General features: G+C 50.6%; 1 protein-coding gene across 1 annotated transcript in view; it reads right to left on the bottom strand.

Annotated features, from left to right (window-relative positions):
- LOC140375899 (calpain-2 catalytic subunit-like) overlaps positions 1-27,657 on the bottom strand; it is a 68,430-nt gene that overhangs the window by 8,795 nt on the left and 31,978 nt on the right. Inside the window, exons 3-9 of the mRNA XM_072461945.1 lie at positions 27,457-27,575; positions 25,172-25,305; positions 13,919-14,087; positions 10,066-10,149; positions 9,036-9,121; positions 8,420-8,485; positions 1,515-1,675 (exon numbers count right to left, since the gene is read on the bottom strand). Coding sequence (XP_072318046.1) covers positions 1,515-1,675; positions 8,420-8,485; positions 9,036-9,121; positions 10,066-10,149; positions 13,919-14,087; positions 25,172-25,305; positions 27,457-27,575 — 819 coding nt within the window. The remainder of the gene's footprint in view (positions 1-1,514; positions 1,676-8,419; positions 8,486-9,035; positions 9,122-10,065; positions 10,150-13,918; positions 14,088-25,171; positions 25,306-27,456; positions 27,576-27,657) is intronic.

Raw genomic sequence — 27,657 nt, 5'->3', positions numbered from 1 at the left:
TGAGGTTAGTCCAGAATGTGTCTGCAACAGAAGAAGAGAAGAACTGAGGTTAGTCCAGAACGTGTCTGCAACAGAAGAAGAGAAGAACTGAGGTTAGTCCAGAACGTGTCTGCAACAGAAGAAGAGAAGAACTGAGGGTTAGTCCAGAACGTGTCTGCAACAGAAGAAGAGAAGAACTGAGGTTAGTCCAGAACGTGTCTGCAACAGAAGAAGAGAAGAACTGAGGTTAGTCCAGAACGTGTCTGCAACAGAAGAAGAGAAGAACTGAGGTTAGTCCAGAACGTGTCTGCAACAGAAGAAGAGAAGAACTGAGGTTAGTCCAGAACGTGTCTGCAACAGAAGAAGAGAAGAACTGAGGTTAGTCCAGAACGTGTCTGCAACAGAAGAAGAGAAGAACTGAGGTTAGTCCAGAACGTGTCTGCAACAGAAGAAGAGAAGAACTGAGGTTAGTCCAGAACGTGTCTGCAACAGAAGAAGAGAAGAACTGAGGTTAGTCCAGAACGTGTCTGCAACAGAAGAAGAGAAGAACTGAGGTTAGTCCAGAACGTGTCTGCAACAGAAGAAGAGAAGAACTGAGGTTAGTCCAGAACGTGTCTGCAACAGAAGAAGAGAAGAACTGAGGTTAGTCCAGAACGTGTCTGCAACAGAAGAAGAGAAGAACTGAGGTTAGTCCAGAACGTGTCTGCAACAGAAGAAGAGAAGAACTGAGGTTAGTCCAGAACGTGTCTGCAACAGAAGAAGAGAAGAACTGAGGTTAGTCCAGAACGTGTCTGCAACAGAAGAAGAGAAGAACTGAGGTTAGTCCAGAACGTGTCTGCAACAGAAGAAGAGAAGAACTGAGGTTAGTCCAGAACGTGTCTGCAACAGAAGAAGAGAAGAACTGAGGTTAGTCCAGAACGTGTCTGCAACAGAAGAAGAGAAGAACTGAGGTTAGTCCAGAACGTGTCTGCAACAGAAGAAGAGAAGAACTGAGGTTAGTCCAGAACGTGTCTGCAACAGAAGAAGAGAAGAACTGAGGTTAGTCCAGAACGTGTCTGCAACAGAAGAAGAGAATAAACCCTCAGTTCTTCTGAGTAGGCTCCGCCCACCTGGCAGAACCTCCTGGTAATGGCTGTTTACAATTTTGTGCGGTTGTGTGTGTGGTTGTGTGGTTGTGTTACACGGGTTGTTGCGACAGCCTCCTGCGGTGTTGTGTGGTTGTGTGTGTGGTTGTGTGTGTGGTTGTGCGGTTGTGTGGTTGTGTTACACGGGTTGTTGCGACAGCCTCCTGCGGTGTTGTGTGGTTGTGTGTGTGGTTGTGTGTGTGGTTGTGCGGTTGTGTGGTTGTGTTACACGGGTTGTTGCGACAGCCTCCTGCGGTGTTGTGTGGTTGTGTGTGTGGTTGTGTGTGTGGTTGTGCGGTTGTGTGGTTGTGTTACACGGGTTGTTGCGACAGCCTCCTGAGGTGTTGTGTGGTTGTGTGTGTTGTGTGGTTGTGTGTGTTGTGTGGTTGTGCGGTTGTGTGGTTGTGTTACACGGGTTGTTGCGACAGCCTCCTGCGGTGGAGCCTCGTCTCCAGGTTCCGTCGTACTTGCTGGAGCTCCAGTGTTTCACAGAGTCGTCCAAAATGGCGTCCGGCGTCAACGTGCAAACCTCAATACGAGAGTAATGTCTGCAGAACTCAGAGAAGGACATCCTGAGGGACAAGAGCAAACAAGAAGATAAGAAGGACATCCTGAGGGACAAGAGCAAACAAGAAGATAAGAAGGACATCCTGAGGGACAAGAGCAAACAAGAAGATAAGAAGGACATCCTGAGGGACAAGAGCAAACAAGAAGATAAAGAACGACATCTTCAGGGACAAGAGCAAACAAGAAGATAAGGAACGACATCCTGAGGGACAACAGCAAACAAGAAGATAAGAACGACATCCTAAGGGTCAAGAGCAAACAAGAAGATAAGAACGACATTCTGAGGGACAAGAGCAAACAAGAAGATAAGAACGACATCCTAAGGGACAAGAGCAAACAAGAAGATAAGAACGACATTCTGAGGGACAAGAGCAAACAAGAAGATAACAACATCCTGAGGGACAAGCGCAAACAAGAAGATAAGAAGGACATCCTGAGGGACAAGAGCAAACAAGAAGATAAGGAACGACATCCCGAGGGACAAGAGCAAACAAGAAGATAAGAACGACATTCTGAGGGACAAGAGCAAACAAGAAGATAACAACATCCCGAGGGACAAGCGCAATCAAGAAGATAAGAAGGACATCCTGAGGGACAAGAGCAAACAAGAAGATAAGGAACGACATCCCGAGGGACAAGATCAAACAAGAAGATAAGGAACGACATCCTGAGGGACAAGAACAAACAAGAAGATAAGGAACGACATCCTGAGGGACAAGAGCAAACAAGAAAATAAGGAACAACATCCTGAGGGACAAGAGCAAACAAGAAGATAAGAACAACATACTGAGGGACAAGAGCAAACAAGAAGATAAGGAACGACATCCCGAGGGACCCTCTCCTTGAACCGACACCTTAACGTGGTGGAGGGGTTTGAGTGCCCGAATGATCCCGGGAGCTATGTTGTCGGGGGCTTCATGCCCCTGGTCGGGTCTCCCAAGGCAAACAGGTCCTAGGTGACGGGTCAGACAAAGATCGGTTCAGAAGCCCCCTATGATGACAACACTATCAAGGCAGTTCACGTCGCCCGGATCGGCGTCACCGGGGCCCCATCCTGGAGCCAGGCCTGGGATGGGTGCTCCATGGCGAGCGCCTGGTGGCCGGGTCTTACCCCACGGGGCCCGGCCGGGCACAGCCCGAAAGAGCGACGTGGGGCCGCCCTCCCGTGGGCCCACCACCCGCAGGAGGATCCATAAGGGGCCGGTGCAGAGAGATCTGAGGGCCTCGGCGACCAGATCTCCAGACACAGAGACTAACTCTGGGGACATGGAATGTCACCTCGCTGGGGGGGAAAGAGCCTGAGCTTGTGCGGGAGGTTGAGCGATACCGACTAGATATAGTCGGCCTAACCTCCACGCACAGTTTGGGCTCTGGAACCATCTCCTCGAGAGGGGCTGGACGCTCCACTTCTCGGGTGTTGCCCGCGGGGAGAGGCGGCGGGCTGGTGTGGGCTTGCTGATAGCCCCTCAGCTCAGCCGCCACGTGTTGGAGTTTACCCCGGTGAACGAGAGGGTCGCGTCCCTCCGCCTTCGGGTGGGGGACAGGTCTCTCACTGTTGTGGCGGCCTACGGGCCGAACAGCAGTGCTGAGTACCCGGCCTTCTTGGAGTCCTTGGGAGGGGTACTGGACAGTGCACCGACCGGGGACTCCGTTGTTCTACTGGGGGACTTCAACGCCCACGTGGGCAATGACAGTGACACCTGGAGAGGGGTGATCGGGAAGAACGGCTTCCCCGATCTGAACCCGAGCGGTGTTCAGTTATTGGACTTCTGTGCTAGCCACGGATTTGTCCATAACGAACACCATGTTCAAGCACAAGGGTGTTCATCAGTGCACATGGCACCAGGACACAGGCCGGAGGTCAATGATCGACTTTGTTGTCGTGTCATCAGACCTCCGGCCGCGTGTCTTGGACACTCGGGTGAAGAGAGGGGCAGAGTTGTCAACCGATCACCACCTGGTGGTGAGTTGGATCCGCTGGCGGAGGAGGAAGCCGGACAGACTTGGCAGACCCAAGCGCATTGTGAGGGTCTGTTGGGAACGTCTAGTGGAGCCCTCTGTCAGTAGGGTATTCAACTCGCACCTCCGGGAGAGCTTCTCCCATGTCCCGGGGGAGGTTGGGGACATTGAGTCCGAGTGGACCATGTTCTCCGCCTCCATTGTTGATGCGGCTGCTCGGAGCTGTGGTCGCAAGGTCTCCGGTGCCTGTCGTGGCGGCAACCCCCGAACCCGGTGGTGGACACCGGAAGTAAGGGATGCCGTCAGACTGAAGAAGGAGGCCTATCAGGCCACTCTGGCTTGTAGGTCTCCGGAGGTCATCGACGGGTATCGGCAGGCCAGGCGAGCCGCGGCTCGTGCTGTCGCAGAGGCAAAAACCCGGGCCTGGGAGGAGTTCGGGGAGGCCATGGAGGAGGACTATCGGTCGGCACCAAAGAAATTCTGGCAAACCGTCCGGCGCCTCAGGAGGGGGAAGCAGTGTCTCACAAACACCGTTTACGGTGCGGGTGGAGGCCTGCTGACCTCGACTGGGGATGTCGTCGGACGGTGGAAGGAATACTTTGAGGATCTCCTTAATCCCTCAGTCACGTCTTCCGAAGAGGAAGTAGAGACCGGGGACTCGGAGGCTGGCTCATCCATCACCCAAGCTGAAGTCACTGAGGTTGTTCGCAAACTCCTCGGTGGCAGGGCTCCGGGGGTGGATGAGATCCGCCCTGAGGACCTAAAGTATCTGGATGTTGTAGGACTGTCTTGGTTGACACGTCTCTGCAACATCGCGTGGCGGTCGGGGACCGTGCCTCTGGACTGGCAGACCGGGGTGGTGGTCCCTCTGTTCAAGAAGGGGGACCGGAGGGTGTGTTCCAACTACAGAGGGATCACACTCCTCAGCCTCCCGGGTAAGGTCTATTCCAAGGTACTGGAGAGGAGAATCCGACCGATAGTCGAACCTCGGATTCAGGAGGAGCAGAGTGGTTTTAGTCCCGGTCGTGGAACACTGGACCAGCTCTATACCCTCCATCGGGTGCTCGAGGGTTCATGGGAGTTTGCCCAACCAGTCCACATGTGCTTTGTGGATCTGGAGAAGGCTTTCGACCGTGTCCCTCGGGGTGTCCTTTGGGGGGTGCTCCGGGAGTACGGGGTCCGGGGCCCTTTGCTCAGGGCTGTCCGGTCCCTGTATGACCGGAGCAGGAGCTGTGTTCGCATTGCCGGCAGTAAGTCAGACCTGTTCCCAGTGCATGTTGGACTCCGCCAGGGCTGCCCTTTGTCACCGGTTCTGTTCATAATTTTTATGGACAGAATTTCTAGGCGCAGTCAGGGGTCGGAGGGTGTCCGGTTTGGGGACCACAGGATCTCATCTCTGCTGTTTGCAGACGATGTTGTCCTGATGGCTCCATCAAACCCGGACCTGCAACATGCACTGGGACGGTTTGCAGCCGAGTGTGAAGCGGCTGGGATGAGAATCAGCTCCAAATCCGAGGCCATGGTTCTCAACCGGAAAAAGGTGGCTTGCCCTCTCCAGGTGGGTGGGGTGTCCTTGCCCCAAGTGGAGGAGTTCAAGTATCTCGGGGTCTTGTTCACGAGTGAGGGAAGGATGGAGCGTGAGATCGACAGGCGGATCGGTGCAGCGGCTGCAGTGATGCAGTCGCTGCATCGGACCGTTGTGGTAAAGAAGGAGCTGAGCCGAAAGGCAAAGCTCTCGATTTACCGGTCGGTCTACGTTCTGACCTCACCTATGGTCATGAGCTTTGGGTAGTGACCGAAAGAACAAGATCGCGGATACAAGCGGTCGAAATGAGTTTCCTCCGCCGTGTGGCTGGGCGCTCCCTTAGAGATAAGGTGAGGAGCTCGGCCACACGGGGGGAGCTCGGAGTAGAGCCGCTGCTCCTCCACGTCGAGAGGAGCCAGCTGAGGTGGCTCGGGCATCTGTTCCCGATGCCTCCTGGGCGCCTCCCTCGGGAGGTGTTTCAGGCATGTCCCACCGGGAAGAGGCCCCGGGGAAGACCCAGGACACGCTGGAGAGACTATGTCTCTCGGCTGGCCTGGGAACGCCTCGGGATCCCCCCGGAGGAGTTAGAGGAAGTGTCTGGGGAGGAGGAAGTCTGGGAGTCCCTGCTCAGACTGCTGCCCCCGCGACCCGGCCCAGGATAAAGCGGCAGAAGATGGATGGATGGATGGATCCCGAGGGACAAGAGCAAACAAGAAGATAAGGAACGACATCCCGAGGGACAAGAACAAACAAGAAGATAAGGAACGACATCTGAGTGACAAGAGCAAACAAGAAGATAAGAACAACATACTGAGGGACAAGAGCAAACAAAAAGATAAAAACGACATCCTGAGGGACAAGAGCAAACAAGAAGATAAGAAACAACATCCTGAGGGACAAGAGCAAAGAAGAAGATAAGAACGACATCCTGAGGGACAAGAGCAAACAAGAAGACAAGAACGACATCCTGAGTGGGACAAGAGCAAACAAGAAGATACGAACGACATGCTGAGGGACAAGAGCAAACAAGAAGATAAGGAACGACATGCTGAGGGACAAGAGCAAACAAGAAGATAAGGAACGACATGCTGAGGGACAAGAGCAAACAAGAAGATAAGGAACGACATGCTGAGGGACAAGAGCAAACAAAAAGATAAGAATGACATTCTGAGGGACAAGAGCAAACAAGAAGATAACAACATCCTGAGGGACAAGCGCAAACAAGAAGATAAGAAGGACATCCTGATGGACAAGAGCAAACAAGAAGATAACAACATCCTGAGGGACAAGCGCAAACAAGAAGATAAGGAACGACATCCCGAGGGACAAGAACAAACAAGAAGATAAGGAACGACATCCTGAGGGACAAGAGCAAACAAGAAAATAAGGAACAACATCCTGAGGGACAAGCGCAAACAAGAAGATAAGAACAACATACTGAGGGACAATAGCAAACAAGAAGATAAGGAACGACATCCCGAGGGACAAGAGCAAACAAGAAGATAAGAACAACATACTGAGGGACAAGAGCAAACAAAAAGATAAAAACGACATCCTGAGGGACAAGAGCAAACAAGAAGATAAGAAACAACATCATGAGGGACAAGAGCAAACAAGAAGATAAGAACAACATACTGAGGGACAAGAGCAATCAAAAAGATAAAAACGACATCCTGAGGGACAAGAGCAAACAAGATAAGAAACAACATCCTGAGGGACAAGAGCAAAGAAGAAGATAAGAACGACATCCTGAGGGACAAGAGCAAACAAGAAGACAAGAACGACATCCTGAGTGGGACAAGAGCAAACAAGAAGATACGAACGACATGATGAGGGACAAGAGCAAACAAGAAGATAAGGAACGACATGCTGAGGGACAAGAGCAAACAAGAAGATAAGGAACGACATGCTGAGGGACAAGAGCAAACAAGAAGATAAGGAACGACATGCTGAGGGACAAGAGCAAACAAAAAGATAAGAACGACATTCTGAGGGACAAGAGCAAACAAGAAGATAACAACATCCTGAGGGACAAGCGCAAACAAGAAGATAAGAAGGACATCCTGAGGGACAAGAGCAAACAAGAAGATAAGGAACGACATCCCGAGGGACAAGAACAAACAAGAAGATAACAACATCCTGAGGGACAAGCGCAAACAAGAAGATAAGAAGGACATCCTGAGGGACAAGAGCAAACAAGAAGATAACAACATCCTGAGGGACAAGCGCAAACAAGAAGATAAGGAACGACATCCCGAGGGACAAGAACAAACAAGAAGATAAGGAACAACATCCTGAGGGACAAGAGCAAACAAGAAGATAAGAACAACATACTGAGGGACAATAGCAAACAAGAAGATAAGGAACGACATCCCGAGGGACAAGAGCAAACAAGAAGATAAGGAACGACATCCCGAGGGACAAGAACAAACAAGAAGATAAGGAACGACATCTGAGTGACAAGAGCAAACAAGAAGATATGGAACGACATCCTGAGGGACAAGAGCAAACAAGAAGATAAGAACAACATACTGAGGGACAAGAGCAAACAAAAAGATAAAAACGACATCCTGAGGGACAAGAGCAAAGAAGAAGATAAGAACGACATCCTGAGGGACAAGAGCAAACAAGAAGATAAGAAACAACATCCTGAGGGACAAGAGCAAAGAAGAAGATAAGAACGACATCCTGAGGGACAAGAGCAAACAAGAAGACAAGAACGACATCCTGAGTGGGACAAGATTAAACAAGAAGATACGAACGACATGCTGAGGGACAAGAGCAAACAAGAAGATAAGGAACGACATGCTGAGGGACAAGAGCAAACAAGAAGATAAGGAACGACATGCTGAGGGACAAGAGCAAACAAGAAGATAAGGAACGCCATCCCGAGGGACAAGAACAAACAAGAAGAGAAGGAAAGACATCCTGAGGGACAAGAGCAAACAAGAAGATAAGGAACGACATCCTGAGGGACAAGAGAAAACAAGAAGATAAGGAACGACATCCTGAGGGACAAGAGCAAACAAGAAGATTAGGAAGGACATCCTGAAAGAGACAAGAAGAAACAAGAAGATTAGGAAGGACATACTGAAAGAGACAAGAAGAAACAAGAAGATTAGGAAGGACATACTGAAAGAGACAAGAAGAAACAAGAAGATTAGGAAGGACATCCTGAAAGAGACAAGAAGATTAGGAGAGTAGTGTCACACTCTCCTTATCTTCTTGTTAGCATTCAGAAGGACAGTTTGTATAAAGACCGTACCAGAACTCTCCGTCCTCTGCGTTGGCGTGAGGACAATCTCCTTGGACATAGTTCCACTCAGACGACCTGAAACAGACCAAGGGCCTCATTTATAAAGCTTCTCCATCCGAGTGTCTCCAGACTCACTCCAGGAGCCTGGAGGCGTGGTCTCCAGGCTCCTGGAGGCGTGGTCTCTTTAAATAATTTAAAGAATGCATATTACATTATATTATATCAAATTATTAAATCATATTTTATATATTATATATTATATATTATATATATTATATATTTTAAAATACTCTTGCACACCCTCCGTGGACCAGCTCTATTTAAGCTTGGGTCCTCCAGAGGCCCCTGGGAGCTCCATCACCAGGAGCTGGCATAGTGTCCAGAAACATCTGTGCACTATGTGTATGTGTATATATATATATACATATACATATATATATATATATATATATACATATATATGTATATATATACACACATATATACATATATATGTATATATATATATATGTCGCCCTCTGTGAACCTTTATTATATCAGTGAAGTTCAGGTGAAACTCTTCCTTTAGGGCGGGACCTTTGACCTTTGACCTTTGACCTCTGCTGTAAATGTGATGGCTTGTTACCCGTCGCTCCAGGCTCCCGTCCACTCCACCTGACCCCAGGGGTTTCTCACACGCACCAGTCTCTCCATCCGCCCACGATAGTTCACCTGAGACAGGTGAGACAGACAGGTGAGATAGGTGAGACCGACAGGTGAGACAGACAGGTGAGACGGACAGGACAGACAGGTGAGACAGGTGAGACAGACAGGTGAGACAGGTGAGACAGACAGGTGGGACAGACAGGTGAGATAGGTGAGACCGACAGGTGAGACAGACAGGTGAGACGGACAGGACAGACAGGTGAGATAGACAGGTGAGATAGGTGAGACAGAAGGGTGAGACCGACAGGTGAGACAGACAGGTGGGCAGGTGAGACAGACAGGTGAGACAGACAGGTGAGACAGGTGAGACAGACAGGTGAGACAGACAGGTGAGATAGGTGAGACCGACAGGTGAGACAAACAGGTGAGACGGACAGGACAGACAGGTGAGATAGACAGGTGAGATAGGTGAGACAGAAGGGTGAGACCGACAGGTGAGACAGACAGGTGGGCAGGTGAGACAGACAGGTGAGACAGACAGGTGAGACAGGTGAGACAGACAGGTGAGACAGACAGGTGAGACAGACAGGTGGGCAGGTGAGACAGACAGGTGAGACAGACAGGTGAGACAGGTGAGACAGACAGGTGGGACCGACAGATGAGATAGGTGAGACAGACAGGTGAGACAGACAGGTGAGACAGACAGGTGAGATAGGTGAGACCGACAGGTGAGACCGACAGGTGAGACAGACAGGTGAGACAGACAGGTGAGACAGACAGGTGAGACAGGTGAGACAGACAGGTGGGACCGACAGATGAGATAGGTGAGACAGACAGGTGAGACAGACAGGTGAGACAGACAGGTGAGATAGGTGAGACCGACAGGTGAGACCGACAGGTGAGACAGACAGGTGAGACAGGTGAGACAGACAGGTGAGACAGGTGAGACAGACAGGACAGACAGGACAGACAGGTGAGACAGGTGAGAAAGACAGGTGAGACAGATGTACCTCCGTGGCGCCTGTCAGAGAGTAGGCGTGGCCTTTCACCAGCTTCTGTCGAGTCACAGCCTCTGAGTCTGAAGCACTGGTGATCTAAGAAACACAACCAGGTCTAAACCAGGACTAAACCAGGTCTAAACCAGGACTAAACCAGGTCTAAACCAGGTCTAAACCAGGTCTAAACCAGGACTAAACCAGGACTAAACCAAGTCTAAACCAGGACTAAACCAGGTCTAAACAAGGACTAAACCAGGACTAAACCAGGACTAAACCAGGTCTAAACCAGGACTAAACCAGGTCTAAACAAGGACTAAACCAGGACTAAACCAGGACTAAACCAGGTCTAAACCAGGACTAAACCAGGTCTAAACCAGGTCTAAACCAGGTCTAAACCAGGACTAAACCAGGACTAAACCAGGTCTAAACCAGGACTAAACCAGGTCTAAACAAGGACTAAACCAGGACTAAACCAGGACTAAACCAGGTCTAAACCAGGACTAAACCAGGTCTAAACCAGGTCTAAACCAGGTCTAAACCAGGTCTAAACCAGGACTAAACCAGGACTAAACCAGGTCTAAACCAGGTCTAAACCAGGTCTAAACCAGGTCTAAACCAGGACTAAACCAGGACTAAACCAGGTCTAAACCAGGACTAAACCAGGTCTAAACCAGGACTAAACCAGGTCTAAACCAGGTCTAAACCAGGTCTAAACCAGGACTAAACCAGGACTAAACCAGGTCTAAACCAGGTCTAAACCAGGACTAAACCAGGTCTAAACCAGGACTAAACCAGGTCTAAACCAGGTCTAAACCAGGTCTAAACCAGGTCTAAACCAGGTCTAAACCAGGACTAAACCAGGACTAAACCAGGTCTAAACCAGGTCTAAACCAGGTCTAAACCAGGACTAAACCAGGACTAAACCAGGTCTAAACCAGGACTAAACCAGGTCTAAACCAGGTCTAAACCAGGTCTAAACCAGGACTAAACCAGGACTAAACCAGGTCTAAACCAGGTCTAAACCAGGTCTAAACCAGGTCTAAACCAGGACTAAACCAGGACTAAACCAGGTCTAAACCAGGACTAAACCAGGTCTAAACCAGGTCTAAACCAGGTCTAAACCAGGACTAAACCAGGACTAAACCAGGTCTAAACCAGGTCTAAACCAGGACTAAACCAGGTCTAAACCAGGACTAAACCAGGTCTAAACCAGGTCTAAACCAGGTCTAAACCAGGACTAAACCAGGACTAAACCAGGTCTAAACCAGGTCTAAACCAGGTCTAAACCAGGACTAAACCAGGACTAAACCAGGTCTAAACCAGGACTAAACCAGGTCTAAACCAGGTCTAAACCAGGTCTAAACCAGGTCTAAACCAGGACTAAACCAGGACTAAACCAGGTCTAAACCAGGTCTAAACCAGGACTAAACCAGGTCTAAACCAGGTCTAAACCAGGTCTAAACCAGGACTAAACCAGGTCTAAACCAGGACTAAACCAGGTCTAAACCAGGACTAAACCAGGTCTAAACCAGGACTAAACCAGGTCTAAACCAGGACTAAACCAGGTTTAAACCAGGTTTAAACCAGGACTAAACCAGGACTAAACCAGGTCTAAACCAGGTCTAAACCAGGTCTAAACCAGGACTAAACCAGGACTAAACCAGGTCTAAACCAGGTCTAAACCAGGTCTAAACCAGGTCTAAACCAGGACTAAACCAGGACTAAACCAGGTCTAAACCAGGTCTAAACCAGGTCTAAACCAGGTCTAAACCAGGACTAAACCAGGTCTAAACCAGGACTAAACCAGGTCTAAACCAGGACTAAACCAGGTCTAAACCAGGTCTAAACCAGGACTAAACCAGGTCTAAACCAGGACTAAACCAGGTCTAAACCAGGACTAAACCAGGTCTAAACCAGGTCTAAACCAGGACTAAACCAGGTCTAAACCAGGTCTAAACCAGGACTAAACCAGGTCTAAACCAGGTCTAAACCAGGACTAAACCAGGTCTAAACCAGGTCTAAACCAGGTCTAAACCAGGACTAAACCAGGTCTAAACCAGGACTAAACCAGGTCTAAACCAGGACTAAACCAGGTCTAAACCAGGTCTAAACCAGGTCTAAACTAGGTCTAAACCAGGACTAAACCAGGTCTAAACCAGGTCTAAACCAGGTCTAAATCAGGTCTAAACCAGGACTAAACCAGGTCTAAACCAGGTCTAAACCAGGACTAAACCAGGTCTAAACCAGGTCTAAACCAGGTCTAAACCAGGACTAAACCAGGTTTAAACCAGGTTTAAACCAGGACTAAACCAGGACTAAACCAGGACTAAACCAGGTCTAAACCAGGTCTAAACCAGGTTTAAACCAGGACTAAACCAGGACAAAACCAGGACTAAACCAGGTCTAAACCAGGTCTAAACCAGGACTAAACCAGGACAAAACCAGGACTAAACCAGGTCTAAACCAGGTCTAAACCAGGACTAAACCAGGTCTAAACCAGGACTAAACCAGGACAAAACCAGGACTAAACCAGGTCTAAACCAGGTCTAAACCAGGACAAAACCAGGACTAAACCAGGTCTAAACCAGGACAAAACCAGGACTAAACCAGGACTAAACCAGGTCTAAACCAGGTCTAAACCAGGTCTAAACCAGGTCTAAACCAGGACTAAACCAGGTCTAAACCAGGACTAAACCAGGTCTAAACCAGGTCTAAACCAGGTCCAAACCAGGTCCAAACCAGGTCTAAACCAGGTCTAAACCAGGACTAAACCAGGTCTAAACCAGGTCTAAACCAGGACTAAACCAGGTCTAAACCAGGTCTAAACCAGGTCTAAACTAGGTCTAAACCAGGACTAAACCAGGTCTAAACCAGGTCTAAACCAGGTCTAAACCAGGTCTAAACCAGGACTAAACCAGGTCTAAACCAGGACTAAACCAGGTCTAAACCAGGTCTAAACCAGGTCTAAACCAGGTCTAAACCAGGACTAAACCAGGTCTAAACCAGGTCTAAACCAGGTCTAAACCAGGTCTAAACCAGGTCTAAACCAGGACTAAACCAGGTCTAAACCAGGACTAAACCAGGTCTAAACCAGGTCTAAACCAGGTCTAAACCAGGTCTAAACCAGGACTAATCCAGGTCTAAACCAGGTCTAAACCAGGTCTAAACCAGGACTAAACCAGGTCTAAACCAGGTCTAAACCAGGACTAAACCAGGACTAAACCAGGTCTAAACCAGGTCTAAACCAGGACTAAACCAGGTCTAAACCAGGACTAAACCAGGTCTAAACCAGGACTAAACCAGGACTAAACCAGGACTAAACCAGGACTAAACCAGGTCTAAACCAGGTCTAAACCAGGTCTAAACCAGGACTAAACCAGGTCTAAACCAGGTCTAAACCAGGTCTAAACCAGGTCTAAACCAGGACTAAACCAGGTTTAAACCAGGTTTAAACCAGGACTAAACCAGGACTAAACCAGGTCTAAACCAGGTCTAAACCAGGTCTAAACCAGGTCTAAACCAGGACTAAACCAGGTCTAAACCAGGTCTAAACCAGGTCTAAACCAGGTCTAAACCAGGTCTAAACCAGGACTAAACCAGGTCTAAACCAGGACTAAACCAGGTCTAAACCAGGTCTAAACCAGGTCTAAACCAGGTCTAAACCAGGACTAAACCAGGTCTAAACCAGGTCTAAACCAGGTCTAAACCAGGACTAAACCAGGTCTAAACCAGGTCTAAACCAGGACTAAACCAGGACTAAACCAGGTCTAAACCAGGTCTAAACCAGGTCTAAACCAGGACTAAACCAGGTCTAAACCAGGACTAAACCAGGTCTAAACCAGGTCTAAACCAGGACTACACTCACATCGATGGAACAGCCCAGCAGAGCTCCAGACTCCAGAGCTTTCTGAAGGATCTGGAACAGGTTTGATGGAGGTTTGCTCAGGTCAAAGTTCTCAGCAATTCCTCCAGTGAAGTCTTCAAACCCTTCAGTGGTGGATCCTCCAGAGAGAGCCTCATAGCAACCATTACACCTGCAGCAAGAGTCCAGACATGAGCAGAGAGTCATGAGCAGAGTCCAGTCATGAGCAGAGTCCAGTCATGAGCAGAGTCCAGACATGAGCAGAGAGTCATGAGCAGAGTCCAGTCATGAGCAGAGAGTCATGAGCAGAGTCCAGTCATGAGCAGAGTCCAGTCATGAGCAGAGTCCAGTCATGAGCAGAGAGTCATGAGCAGAGTCCAGTCATGAGCAGAGTCCAGTCATGAGCAGAGTCCAGTCATGAGCAGAGTCCAGACATGAGCAGAGAGTCATGCGCAGAGTCCAGTCATGAGCAGAGAGTCATGAGCAGAGTCCAGTCATGAGCAGAGAGTCATGAGCAGAGAGTCATGAGCAGAGAGTCATGAGCAGAGAGTCATGAGCAGAGTCCAGTCATGAGCAGAGTCCAGTCATGAGCAGAGTCCAGACATGAGCAGAGTCCAGTCATGAGCAGAGACTCATGAGCAGAGTCCAGTCATGAGCAGAGTCCAGTCATGAGCAGAGAGTCATGAGCAGAGTCCAGACATGAGCAGAGTCCAATCATGAGCAGAGTCCAGTCATGAGCAGAGTCCAGTCATGAGCAGAGTCCAATCATGAGCAGAGAGTCATGAGCAGGTTCCAGTCATGAGCAGAGTCCAGTCATGAGCAGAGAGTCATGAGCAGAGTCCAGACATGAGCAGAGTCCAATCATGAGCAGAGTCCAGTCATGAGCAGAGTCCAGTCATGAGCAGAGTCCAATCATGAGCAGAGAGTCATGAGCAGAGTCCAGTCATGAGCAGAGTCCAGTCATGAGCAGAGAGTCATGAGCAGAGTCCAGTCATGAGCAGAGTCCAGTCATGAGCAGAGTCCAGACATGAGCAGAGAGTCATGAGCAGAGAGTCATGAGCAGAGAATCATGAGCAGAGTCCAGTCATGAGCAGAGTCCAGTCATGAGCAGAGTCCAATCATGAGCAGAGAGTCATGAGCAGAGTCCAGTCATGAGCAGAGTCCAGTCATGAGCAGAGAGTCATGAGCAGAGAATCATGAGCAGAGTCCAGTCATGAGCAGAGTCCAGTCATGAGCAGAGAATCATGAGCAGAGTCCAGTCATGAGCAGAGTCCAGACATGAGCAGAGTCCAGACATGAGCAGAGTCCAGTTATGAGCAGAGTCCAGTCATGAGCAGAGTCCAGACATGAGCAGAGTCCAGTCATGAGCAGAGTCCAGACATGAGCAGAGTCCAGACATGAGCAGAGTCCAGTCATGAGCAGAGTCCAGTCATGAGCAGAGTCCAGACATGAGCAGAGTCCAGTCATGAGCAGAGTCCAGTCATGAGCAGAGTCCAGTCATGAGCAGAGTCCAGACATGAGCAGAGTCCAGTCATGAGCAGAGTCCAGTCATGAGCAGAGTCCAGTCATGAGCAGAGTCCAGACATGAGCAGAGTCCAGTCATGAGCAGAGTCCAGTCATGAACAGAGTCCAGTCATGAGCAGAGTCCAGTCATGAGCAGAGTCCAGTCATGAGCAGAGTCCAGTCATGAGCAGAGAGTCATGAGCAGAGTCCAGTCATGAGCAGAGAGTCATGAGCAGAGTCCAGTCATGAGCAGAGTCCAGTCATGAGCAGAGTCCAGTCATGAGCAGAGTCCAATCATGAGCAGAGAGTCATGAGCAGAGTCCAGTCATGAGCAGAGTCCAGTCATGAGCAGAGAGTCATGAGCAGAGAATCATGAGCAGAGTCCAGTCATGAGCAGAGTCCAGTCATGAGCAGAGAGTCATGAGCAGAGTCCAGTCATGAGCAGAGTCCAGTCATGAGCAGAGAGTCATGAGCAGAGAGTCATGAGCAGAGTCCAGTAATGAGCAGAGTCCAGTCATGAGCAGAGTCCAGACATGAGCAGAGTCCAGTCATGAGCAGAGAGTCATGAGCAGAGTCCAGACATGAGCAGAGTCCAGTCATGAGCAGAGTCCAGTCATGAGCAGAGTCCAGTCATGAGCAGAGTCCAGTCATGAGCAGAGTCCAATCATGAGCAGAGAGTCATGAGCAGAGTCCAGTCATGAGCAGAGTCCAGTCATGAGCAAAGAGTCATGAGCAGAGAGTCATGAGCAGAGAGTCATGAGCAGAGTCCAGTCATGAGCAGAGTCCAGTCATGAGCAGAGTCCAGACATGAGCAGAGTCCAGACATGAGCAGAGAGTCATGAGCAGAGTCCAGTCATGAGCAGAGTCCAGTAATGAGCAGAGTCCAGTCATGAGCAGAGTCCAGACATGAGCAGAGTCCAGTCATGAGCAGAGTCCAGTCATGAGCAGAGTCCAGTCATGAGCAGAGTCCAGTCATGAGCAGAGACAGACATGAGCAGAGTCCAGTCATGAGCAGAGTCCAGACATGAGCAGAGTCCAGTCATGAGCAGAGAGTCATGGGCAGAGTCCAGTCATGAGCAGAGTCCAGTCATGAGCAGAGTCCAGTCATGAGCAGAGTCCAGACATGAGCAGAGTCCAGTCATGAGCAGAGACTCATGAGCAGAGTCCAGTCATGAGCAGAGAGTCATGAGCAGAGTCCAGTCATGAGCAGAGTCCAGTCATGAGCAGAGTCCAGACATTAGCAGAGTCCAGACATGAGCAGAGTCCAGTCATGAGCAGAGTCCAGTCATGAGCAGAGTCCAGTCATGAGCAGAGTCCAGTCATGAGCAGAGAGTCATGAGCAGAGTCCAGTCATGAGCAGAGTCCAGTCATGAGCAGAGAGTCATGAGCAGAGAGTCATGAGCAGAGAGTCATGAGCAGAGAGTCATTAGCAGAGAATCATGAGCAGAGTCCAGTCATGAGCAGAGTCCAGTCATGAGCAGAGTCCAGTCATGAGCAGAGTCCAGACATGAGCAGAGTCCAGTCATGAGCAGAGTCCAGTCATGAGCAGAGAGTAATGAGCAGAGTCCAGACATGAGCAGAGTCCAGTCATGAGCAGAGTCCAGTCATGAGCAGAGTCCAGTCATGAGCAGAGTCCAGACATGAGCAGAGTCCAGTCATGAGCAGAGTCCAGTCATGAGCAGAGTCCAGTCATGAGCAGAGTCCAGTCATGAGCAGAGTCCAGTCATGAACAGAGTCCAGTCATGAGCAGAGTCCAGTCATGAGCAGAGTCCAGTCATGAGCAGAGAGTCATGAGCAGAGTCCAGTCATGAGCAGAGAGTCATGAGCAGAGTCCAGTCATGAGCAGAGTCCAGTCATGAGCAGAGTCCAGTCATGAGCAGAGTCCAATCATGAGCAGAGAGTCATGAGCAGAGTCCAGTCATGAGCAGAGTCCAGTCATGAGCAGAGTCCAGTCATGAGCAGAGTCCAATCATGAGCAGAGAGTCATGAGCAGAGTCCAGTCATGAGCAGAGTCCAGTCATGAGCAGAGTCCAGTCATGAGCAGAGTCCAATCATGAGCAGAGAGTCATGAGCAGAGTCCAGTCATGAGCAGAGTCCAGTCATGAGCAGAGTCCAGACATGAGCAGAGTCCAGACATGAGCAGAGAGTCATGAGCAGAGTCCAGTCATGAGCAGAGTCCAGTAATGAGCAGAGTCCAGTCATGAGCAGAGTCCAGACATGAGCAGAGTCCAGTCATGAGCAGAGTCCAGTCATGAGCAGAGTCCAGTCATGAGCAGAGACAGACATGAGCAGAGTCCAGTCATGAGCAGAGTCCAGACATGAGCAGAGTCCAGTCATGAGCAGAGAGTCATGGGCAGAGTCCAGTCATGAGCAGAGTCCAGTCATGAGCAGAGTCCAGTCATGAGCAGAGTCCAGACATGAGCAGAGTCCAGTCATGAGCAGAGACTCATGAGCAGAGTCCAGTCATGAGCAGAGAGTCATGAGCAGAGTCCAGTCATGAGCAGAGTCCAGTCATGAGCAGAGTCCAGTCATGAGCAGAGAGTCATGAGCAGAGTCCAGTCATGAGCAGAGAGTCATGAGCAGAGTCCAGTCATGAGCAGAGTCCAGTCATGAGCAGAGTCCAGTCATGAGCAGAGTCCAGACATGAGCAGAGTCCAGTCATGAGCAGAGTCCAGTCATGAACAGAGTCCAGTCATGAGCAGAGTCCAGTCATGAGCAGAGTCCAGTCATGAGCAGAGTCCAGTCATGAGCAGAGTCCAGTCATGAGCAGAGAGTCATGAGCAGAGTCCAGTCATGAGCAGAGAGTCATGAGCAGAGTCCAGTCATGAGCAGAGTCCAGTCATGAGCAGAGTCCAGTCATGAGCAGAGTCCAATCATGAGCAGAGAGTCATGAGCAGAGTCCAGTCATGAGCAGAGTCCAGTCATGAGCAGAGAGTCATGAGCAGAGAATCATGAGCAGAGTCCAGTCATGAGCAGAGTCCAGTCATGAGCAGAGAGTCATGAGCAGAGTCCAGTCATGAGCAGAGTCCAGTCATGAGCAGAGAGTCATGAGCAGAGAGTCATGAGCAGAGTCCAGTAATGAGCAGAGTCCAGTCATGAGCAGAGTCCAGACATGAGCAGAGTCCAGTCATGAGCAGAGAGTCATGAGCAGAGTCCAGACATGAGCAGAGTCCAGTCATGAGCAGAGTCCAGTCATGAGCAGAGTCCAGTCATGAGCAGAGTCCAGTCATGAGCAGAGTCCAATCATGAGCAGAGAGTCATGAGCAGAGTCCAGTCATGAGCAGAGTCCAGTCATGAGCAAAGAGTCATGAGCAGAGAGTCATGAGCAGAGAGTCATGAGCAGAGTCCAGTCATGAGCAGAGTCCAGTCATGAGCAGAGTCCAGACATGAGCAGAGTCCAGACATGAGCAGAGAGTCATGAGCAGAGTCCAGTCATGAGCAGAGTCCAGTAATGAGCAGAGTCCAGTCATGAGCAGAGTCCAGACATGAGCAGAGTCCAGTCATGAGCAGAGTCCAGTCATGAGCAGAGTCCAGTCATGAGCAGAGTCCAGTCATGAGCAGAGACAGACATGAGCAGAGTCCAGTCATGAGCAGAGTCCAGACATGAGCAGAGTCCAGTCATGAGCAGAGAGTCATGGGCAGAGTCCAGTCATGAGCAGAGTCCAGTCATGAGCAGAGTCCAGTCATGAGCAGAGTCCAGACATGAGCAGAGTCCAGTCATGAGCAGAGACTCATGAGCAGAGTCCAGTCATGAGCAGAGAGTCATGAGCAGAGTCCAGTCATGAGCAGAGTCCAGTCATGAGCAGAGTCCAGACATTAGCAGAGTCCAGACATGAGCAGAGTCCAGTCATGAGCAGAGTCCAGTCATGAGCAGAGTCCAGTCATGAGCAGAGTCCAGTCATGAGCAGAGAGTCATGAGCAGAGTCCAGTCATGAGCAGAGTCCAGTCATGAGCAGAGAGTCATGAGCAGAGAGTCATGAGCAGAGAGTCATGAGCAGAGAGTCATTAGCAGAGAATCATGAGCAGAGTCCAGTCATGAGCAGAGTCCAGTCATGAGCAGAGTCCAGTCATGAGCAGAGTCCAGACATGAGCAGAGTCCAGTCATGAGCAGAGTCCAGTCATGAGCAGAGAGTAATGAGCAGAGTCCAGACATGAGCAGAGTCCAGTCATGAGCAGAGTCCAGTCATGAGCAGAGTCCAGTCATGAGCAGAGTCCAGACATGAGCAGAGTCCAGTCATGAGCAGAGTCCAGTCATGAGCAGAGTCCAGTCATGAGCAGAGTCCAGTCATGAGCAGAGTCCAGTCATGAACAGAGTCCAGTCATGAGCAGAGTCCAGTCATGAGCAGAGTCCAGTCATGAGCAGAGAGTCATGAGCAGAGTCCAGTCATGAGCAGAGAGTCATGAGCAGAGTCCAGTCATGAGCAGAGTCCAGTCATGAGCAGAGTCCAGTCATGAGCAGAGTCCAATCATGAGCAGAGAGTCATGAGCAGAGTCCAGTCATGAGCAGAGTCCAGTCATGAGCAGAGTCCAGTCATGAGCAGAGTCCAATCATGAGCAGAGAGTCATGAGCAGAGTCCAGTCATGAGCAGAGTCCAGTCATGAGCAGAGTCCAGTCATGAGCAGAGTCCAATCATGAGCAGAGAGTCATGAGCAGAGTCCAGTCATGAGCAGAGTCCAGTCATGAGCAGAGTCCAGACATGAGCAGAGTCCAGACATGAGCAGAGAGTCATGAGCAGAGTCCAGTCATGAGCAGAGTCCAGTAATGAGCAGAGTCCAGTCATGAGCAGAGTCCAGACATGAGCAGAGTCCAGTCATGAGCAGAGTCCAGTCATGAGCAGAGTCCAGTCATGAGCAGAGACAGACATGAGCAGAGTCCAGTCATGAGCAGAGTCCAGACATGAGCAGAGTCCAGTCATGAGCAGAGTCCAGTCATGAGCAGAGTCCAGTCATGAGCAGAGTCCAGACATGAGCAGAGTCCAGTCATGAGCAGAGACTCATGAGCAGAGTCCAGTCATGAGCAGAGAGTCATGAGCAGAGTCCAGTCATGAGCAGAGTCCAGTCATGAGCAGAGTCCAGTCATGAGCAGAGAGTCATGAGCAGAGTCCAGTCATGAGCAGAGAGTCATGAGCAGAGTCCAGTCATGAGCAGAGTCCAGTCATGAGCAGAGTCCAGACATGAGCAGAGTCCAGTCATGAGCAGAGAGTCATGGGCAGAGTCCAGTCATGAGCAGAGTCCAGTCATGAGCAGAGTCCAGTCATGAGCAGAGTCCAGACATGAGCAGAGTCCAGTCATGAGCAGAGACTCATGAGCAGAGTCCAGTCATGAGCAGAGAGTCATGAGCAGAGTCCAGTTATGAGCAGAGTCCAGTCATGAGCAGAGTCCAGACATTAGCAGAGTCCAGACATGAGCAGAGTCCAGTCATGAGCAGAGTCCAGTCATGAGCAGAGTCCAGTCATGAGCAGAGTCCAGTCATGAGCAGAGAGTCATGAGCAGAGTCCAGTCATGAGCAGAGAGTCATGAGCAGAGTCCAGTCATGAGCAGAGTCCAGTCATGAGCAGAGTCCAGACATGAGCAGAGAGTCATGAGCAGAGAGTCATGAGCAGAGAGTCATGAGCAGAGAGTCATGAGCAGAGTCCAGTCATGAGCAGAGTCCAGACATGAGCAGAGAGTCATGAGCAGAGAGTCATGAGCAGAGAGTCATGAGCAGAGTCCAGTCATGAGCAGAGTCCAGTCATGAGCAGAGTCCAGTCATGAGCAGAGTCCAATCATGAGCAGAGAGTCATGAGCAGAGTCCAGTCATGAGCAGAGTCCAGTAATGAGCAGAGTCCAGTCATGAGCAGAGTCCAGACATGAGCAGAGTCCAGTCATGAGCAGAGTCCAGTCATGAGCAGAGTCCAGTCATGAGCAGAGTCCAGTCATGAGCAGAGACAGACATGAGCAGAGTCCAGTCATGAGCAGAGTCCAGACATGAGCAGAGTCCAGTCATGAGCAGAGAGTCATGGGCAGAGTCCAGTCATGAGCAGAGTCCAGTCATGAGCAGAGTCCAGTCATGAGCAGAGTCCAGACATGAGCAGAGTCCAGTCATGAGCAGAGTCCAGTCATGAGCAGAGTCCAGTCATGAGCAGAGAGTCATGAGCAGAGTCCAGTCATGAGCAGAGAGTCATGAGCAGAGTCCAGTCATGAGCAGAGTCCAGTCATGAGCAGAGTCCAGACATGAGCAGAGTCCAGTCATGAGCAGAGAGTCATGAGCAGAGTCCAGTCATGAGCAGAGTCCAGTCATGAGCAGAGTCCAGTCATGAGCAGAGTCCAGACATGAGCAGAGTCCAGTCATGAGCAGAGACTCATGAGCAGAGTCCAGTCATGAGCAGAGTCATGAGCAGAGTCCAGTCATGAGCAGAGTCCAGTCATGAGCAGAGTCCAGACATTAGCAGAGTCCAGACATGAGCAGAGTCCAGTCATGAGCAGAGTCCAGTCATGAGCAGAGTCCAGTCATGAGCAGAGAGTCATGAGCAGAGTCCAGTCATGAGCAGAGAGTCATGAGCAGAGTCCAGTCATGAGCAGAGTCCAGTCATGAGCAGAGTCCAGACATGAGCAGAGAGTCATGAGCAGAGAGTCATGAGCAGAGAGTCATGAGCAGAGTCCAGTCATGAGCAGAGTCCAGACATGAGCAGAGAGTCATGAGCAGAGAGTCATGAGCAGAGAGTCATGAGCAGAGAGTCATGAGCAGAGAGTCATGAGCAGAGTCCAGTCATGAGCAGAGTCCAGTCATGAGCAGAGTCCAGTCATGAGCAGAGTCCAATCATGAGCAGAGAGTCATGAGCAGAGTCCAGTCATGAGCAGAGTCCAGTCATGAGCAGAGAGTCATGAGCAGAGAATCATGAGCAGAGTCCAGTCATGAGCAGAGTCCAGTCATGAGCAGAGAGTCATGAGCAGAGTCCAGTCATGAGCAGAGTCCAGTCACGAGCAGAGAGTCATGAGCAGAGAGTCATGAGCAGAGTCCAGTCATGAGCAGAGTCCAGTCATGAGCAGAGTCCAGTCATGAGCAGAGTCCAGACATGAGCAGAGTCCAGTCATGAGCAGAGAGTCATGAGCAGAGTCCAGACATGAGCAGAGTCCAGTCATGAGCAGAGTCCAGTCATGAGCAGAGTCCAGTCATGAGCAGAGAGTCATGAGCAGAGTCCAGTCATGAGCAGAGTCCAGTCATGAGCAGAGAGTCATGAGCAGAGAGTCATGAGCAGAGTCCAGTCATGAGCAGAGTCCAGTCATGAGCAGAGTCCAGACATGAGCAGAGTCCAGACATGAGCAGAGAGTCATGAGCAGAGTCCAGTCATGAGCAGAGTCCAGTAATGAGCAGAGTCCAGTCATGAGCAGAGTCCAGACATGAGCAGAGTCCAGACATGAGCAGAGTCCAGTCATGAGCAGAGAGTCATGAGCAGAGTCCAGACATGAGCAGAGTCCAGACATGAGCAGAGTCCAGTCATGAGCAGAGTCCAGTCATGAGCAGAGTCCAGTCATGAGTAGAGTCCAGTCATGAGCAGAGTCCAGACATGAGCAGAGTCCAGTCATGAGCAGAGAGTCATGAGCAGAGTCCAGACATGAGCAGAGTCCAGTCATGAGCAGAGTCCAGTCATGAGCAGAGTCCAGTCATGAGCAGAGTCCAATCATGAGCAGAGAGTCATGAGCAGAGTCCAGTCATGAGCAGAGTCCAGTCATGAGCAGAGAGTCATGAGCAGAGAGTCATGAGCAGAGTCCAGTCATGAGCAGAGTCCAGTCATGAGCAGAGTCCAGACATGAGCAGAGTCCAGACATGAGCAGAGAGTCATGAGCAGAGTCCAGTCATGAGCAGAGTCCAGTAATGAGCAGAGTCCAGTCATGAGCAGAGTCCAGACATGAGCAGAGTCCAGACATGAGCAGAGTCCAGTCATGAGCAGAGTCATGAGCAGAGTCCAGACATGAGCAGAGTCCAGTCATGAGCAGAGTCCAGTCATGAGCAGAGTCCAGTCATGAGCAGAGTCCAGACATGAGCAGAGTCCAGACATGAGCAGAGACTCATGAGCAGAGTCCAGTCATGAGCAGAGAGTCATGAGCAGAGTCCAGTCATGAGCAGAGTCCAGTCATGAGCAGAGTCCAGACATGAGCAGAGTCCAGACATGAGCAGAGTCCAGTCATGAGCAGAGAGTCATGAGCAGAGTCCAGTCATGAGCAGAGAGTCATGAGCAGAGTCCAGTCATGAGCAGAGAGTCATGAGCAGAGAGTCATGAGCAGAGTCCAGTCATGAGCAGAGTCCAGTCATGAGCAGAGTCCAGTCATGAGCAGAGTCCAGACATGAGCAGAGAGTCATGAGCAGAGAGTCATGAGCAGAGTCATGAGCAGAGTCCAGTCATGAGCAGAGTCCAGACATGAGCAGAGAGTCATGAGCAGAGAGTAATGAGCAGAGAGTCATGAGCAGAGTCCAGTCATGAGCAGAGTCCAGTCATGAGCAGAGTCCAGTCATGAGCAGAGTCCAGTCATGAGCAGAGTCCAGACATGAGCAGAGAGTCATGAGCAGAGTCCAGTCATGAGCAGAGTCCAGTCATGAGCAGAGTCCAGTCATGAGCAGAGTCCAGTCATGAGCAGAGTCCAGACATGAGCAGAGTCCAGTCATGAGCAGAGTCCAGTCATGAGCAGAGTCCAGACATGAGCAGAGTCCAGACATGACAGTCGTTGGACTGATGATATTTCATATTTTACTCTCTGGAAACAGTTAAAACAGAACCACCAGGAGGTTGTGGGTTAGATTCTTACTTGGCGTAGGCCCTCGCCTCCTCACCAGGAGGTTGTGGGTTAGATTCTTACTTGGCGTAGGCCCTCGCCTCCTCACCAGGAGGTTGTGGGTTAGATTCTTACTTGGCGTAGGCCCTCGCCTCCTCACCAGGAGGTTGTGGGTTAGATTCTTACTTGGCGTAGGCCCTCGCCTCCTCACCAGGAGGTTGTGGGTTAGATTCTTACTTGGCGTAGGCCCTCGCCTCCTCACCAGGAGGTTGTGGGTTAGATTCTTACTTGGCGTAGGCCCTCGCCTCCTCACCAGGAGGTTGTGGGTTAGATTCTTACTTGGCGTAGGCCCTCGCCTCCTCACCAGGAGGTTGTGGGTTAGATTCTTACTTGGCGTAGGCCCTCGCCTCCTCACCAGGAGGTTGTGGGTTAGATTCTTACTTGGCGTAGGCCCTCGCCTCCTCACCAGGAGGTTGTGGGTTAGATTCTTACTTGGCGTAGGCCCTCGCCTCCTCACCAGGAGGTTGTGGGTTAGATTCTTACTTGGCGTAGGCCCTCGCCTCCTCACCAGGAGGTTGTGGGTTAGATTCTTACTTGGCGTAGGCCCTCGCCTCCTCACCAGGAGGTTGTGGGTTAGATTCTTACTTGGCGTAGGCCCTCGCCTCCTCACCAGGAGGTTGTGGGTTAGATTCTTACTTGGCGTAGGCCCTCGCCTCCTCACCAGGAGGTTGTGGGTTAGATTCTTACTTGGCGTAGGCCCTCGCCTCCTCACCAGGAGGTTGTGGGTTAGATTCTTACTTGGCGTAGGCCCTCGCCTCCTCACCAGGAGGTTGTGGGTTAGATTCTTACTTGGCGTAGGCCCTCGCCTCCTCACCAGGAGGTTGTGGGTTAGATTCTTACTTGGCGTAGGCCCTCGCCTCCTCACCAGGAGGTTGTGGGTTAGATTCTTACTTGGCGTAGGCCCTCGCCTCCTCACCAGGAGGTTGTGGGTTAGATTCTTACTTGGCGTAGGCCTTCTCCAGCAGAGCGCTCCAGAACTCTCGGTTGTCGGCCGAGTGCACAAACAGCAGCTCTCCGTCTTTCACCGGCAGAAGATCGTCCACCACGACGTCCACCCACTCTCCAAACTGCCAGAACTGAGGACAAGAGAGACAAACACAGTGGACACAGTGGACACAGCGGACACAGCGGACACAGTGGACACAGTGGACACAGTGGACACAGTGGACACATAAATGTATTGATAAATTCAAATGGTTCAGAAGTGTCACTTATTGTTTTTTAGCAGGAATCATTCTTTGCCCTTTTTGTTTTGTAAAAGTCTCCAGGAGTTAAACATGTTATAGCATGTTATAACATGTTTAACATGTAACATGTTATAACATGTTTAACATGTTATAACATGTAACATGTTATAACATGTTTATAACATGTTTATAACATGTTAAACATGTTATAACATGTAACATGTTTTGACATGTTTATAACATGTTTATAACATGTTTAACATGTTAAACATGTTATAACATGTTAAAGTTTTGACATGTGTAACATGTTATAACATGTTATAAACATGTTATAACATGTTATAAACATGTAACATGTTATAACATGTAACATGTTATAACATGTTTAACATGTTATAAACATGTTATAACATGTAACATGTTATAAACATGTTATAACATGTTATAAACATGTTATAACATGTAACATGTTATAAACATGTTATAACATGTTATAAACATGTTATAACATGTTATAAACATGTTATAACATGTTATAAACATGTTATAACATGTTATAAACATGTTATAACATTTTATAACATGTAACATGTTATAACATGTTTAACATGTTATAAACATGTTATAACATAGGGGGGCACCTGACACTGACCACAGAGGGGGAGCACCTGACACTGACCACAGAGGGAGGGCACCTGACACTGACCACAGAGGGAGGGCACCTGACACTGACCACAGAGGGGGAGCACCTGACACTGACCACAGAGGGAGGGCACCTGACACTGACCACAGAGGGGGGGCACCTGACACTGACCACAGAGGGGGAGCACCTGACACTGACCACAGAGGGGGGGCACCTGACACTGACCACAGAGGGGGGGCACCTGACACTGACCACAGAGGGGGAGCACCTGACACTGACCACAGAGGGAGGGCACCTGACACTGACCACAGAGGGGGGGCACCTGACACTGACCACAGAGGGAGGGCACCTGACACTGACCACAGAGGGGGGGCACCTGACACTGACCACAGAGGGGGGGCACCTGACACTGACCACAGAGGGAGGGCACCTGACACTGACCACAGAGGGAGCGCACCTGACACTGACCACAGAGGGAGGGCACCTGACACTGACCACAGAGGGAGCGCACCTGACACTGACCACAGAGGGAGGGCACCTGACACTGACCACAGAGGGGGAGCACCTGACACTGACCACAGAGGGAGGGCACCTGACACTGACCACAGAGGGGGGGCACCTGACACTGACCACAGAGGGGGGGCACCTGACACTGACCACAGAGGGAGGGCACCTGACACTGACCACAGAGGGAGCGCACCTGACACTGACCACAGAGGGAGGGCACCTGACACTGACCACAGAGGGAGCGCACCTGACACTGACCACAGAGGGAGCGCACCTGACACTGACCACAGAGGGGGGGCACCTGACACTGACCACAGAGGGGGGGCACCTGACACTGACCACAGAGGGGGGGGCACCTGACACTGACCACAGAGGGAGGGCACCTGACACTGACCACAGAGGGGGGGGCACCTGACACTGACCACAGAGGGGGGGCACCTGACACTGACCACAGAGGGAGGGCACCTGACACTGACCACAGAGGGGGGCACCTGACACTGACCACAGAGGGGGGGCACCTGACACTGACCACAGAGGGAGGGCACCTGACACTGACCACAGAGGGAGGGCACCTGACACTGACCACAGAGGGGGGGCACCTGACACTGACCACAGAGGGGGGGCACCTGACACTGACCACAGAGGGGGGGCACCTGACACTGACCACAGAGGGAGGGCACCTGACACTGACCACAGAGGGGGAGCACCTGACACTGACCACAGAGGGAGGGCACCTGACACTGACCACAGAGGGGGGGCACCTGACACTGACCACAGAGGGGGGGGCACCTGACACTGACCACAGAGGGGGGGCACCTGACACTGACCACAGAGGGAGCGCACCTGACACTGACCACAGAGGGGGGGCACCTGACACACCGGTGACTGACCTGGAAGTGGAAAATCCCGGCGTAGTTGTGTCCGAAGCTCTGGTCCTGAGGAACGACTCGCGCCATGACGAACTCATTCTGAGTCAGAGACGCAATCGCCGCAAGCAACCAGCAGTCACCTGACACAGAGAGCCAATCAGAGAAGAGTGAGGAGGGAGGGCCAATCAGAGAAGAGTTTGAATTCAATTCAATTTATTTTTG

The sequence above is a fragment of the Eucyclogobius newberryi genome, unplaced genomic scaffold (genome assembly GCF_026437365.1).
Source record: "Eucyclogobius newberryi isolate DKJ021-1_F unplaced genomic scaffold, fEucNew1.0.hap1 SCAF_352, whole genome shotgun sequence".
Taxonomy (NCBI): domain Eukaryota; kingdom Metazoa; phylum Chordata; class Actinopteri; order Gobiiformes; family Gobiidae; genus Eucyclogobius; species Eucyclogobius newberryi.
The sequence above is the reverse complement of the archived record's forward strand: the minus strand, read 5'-3'. Positions and strand labels throughout refer to the sequence as shown.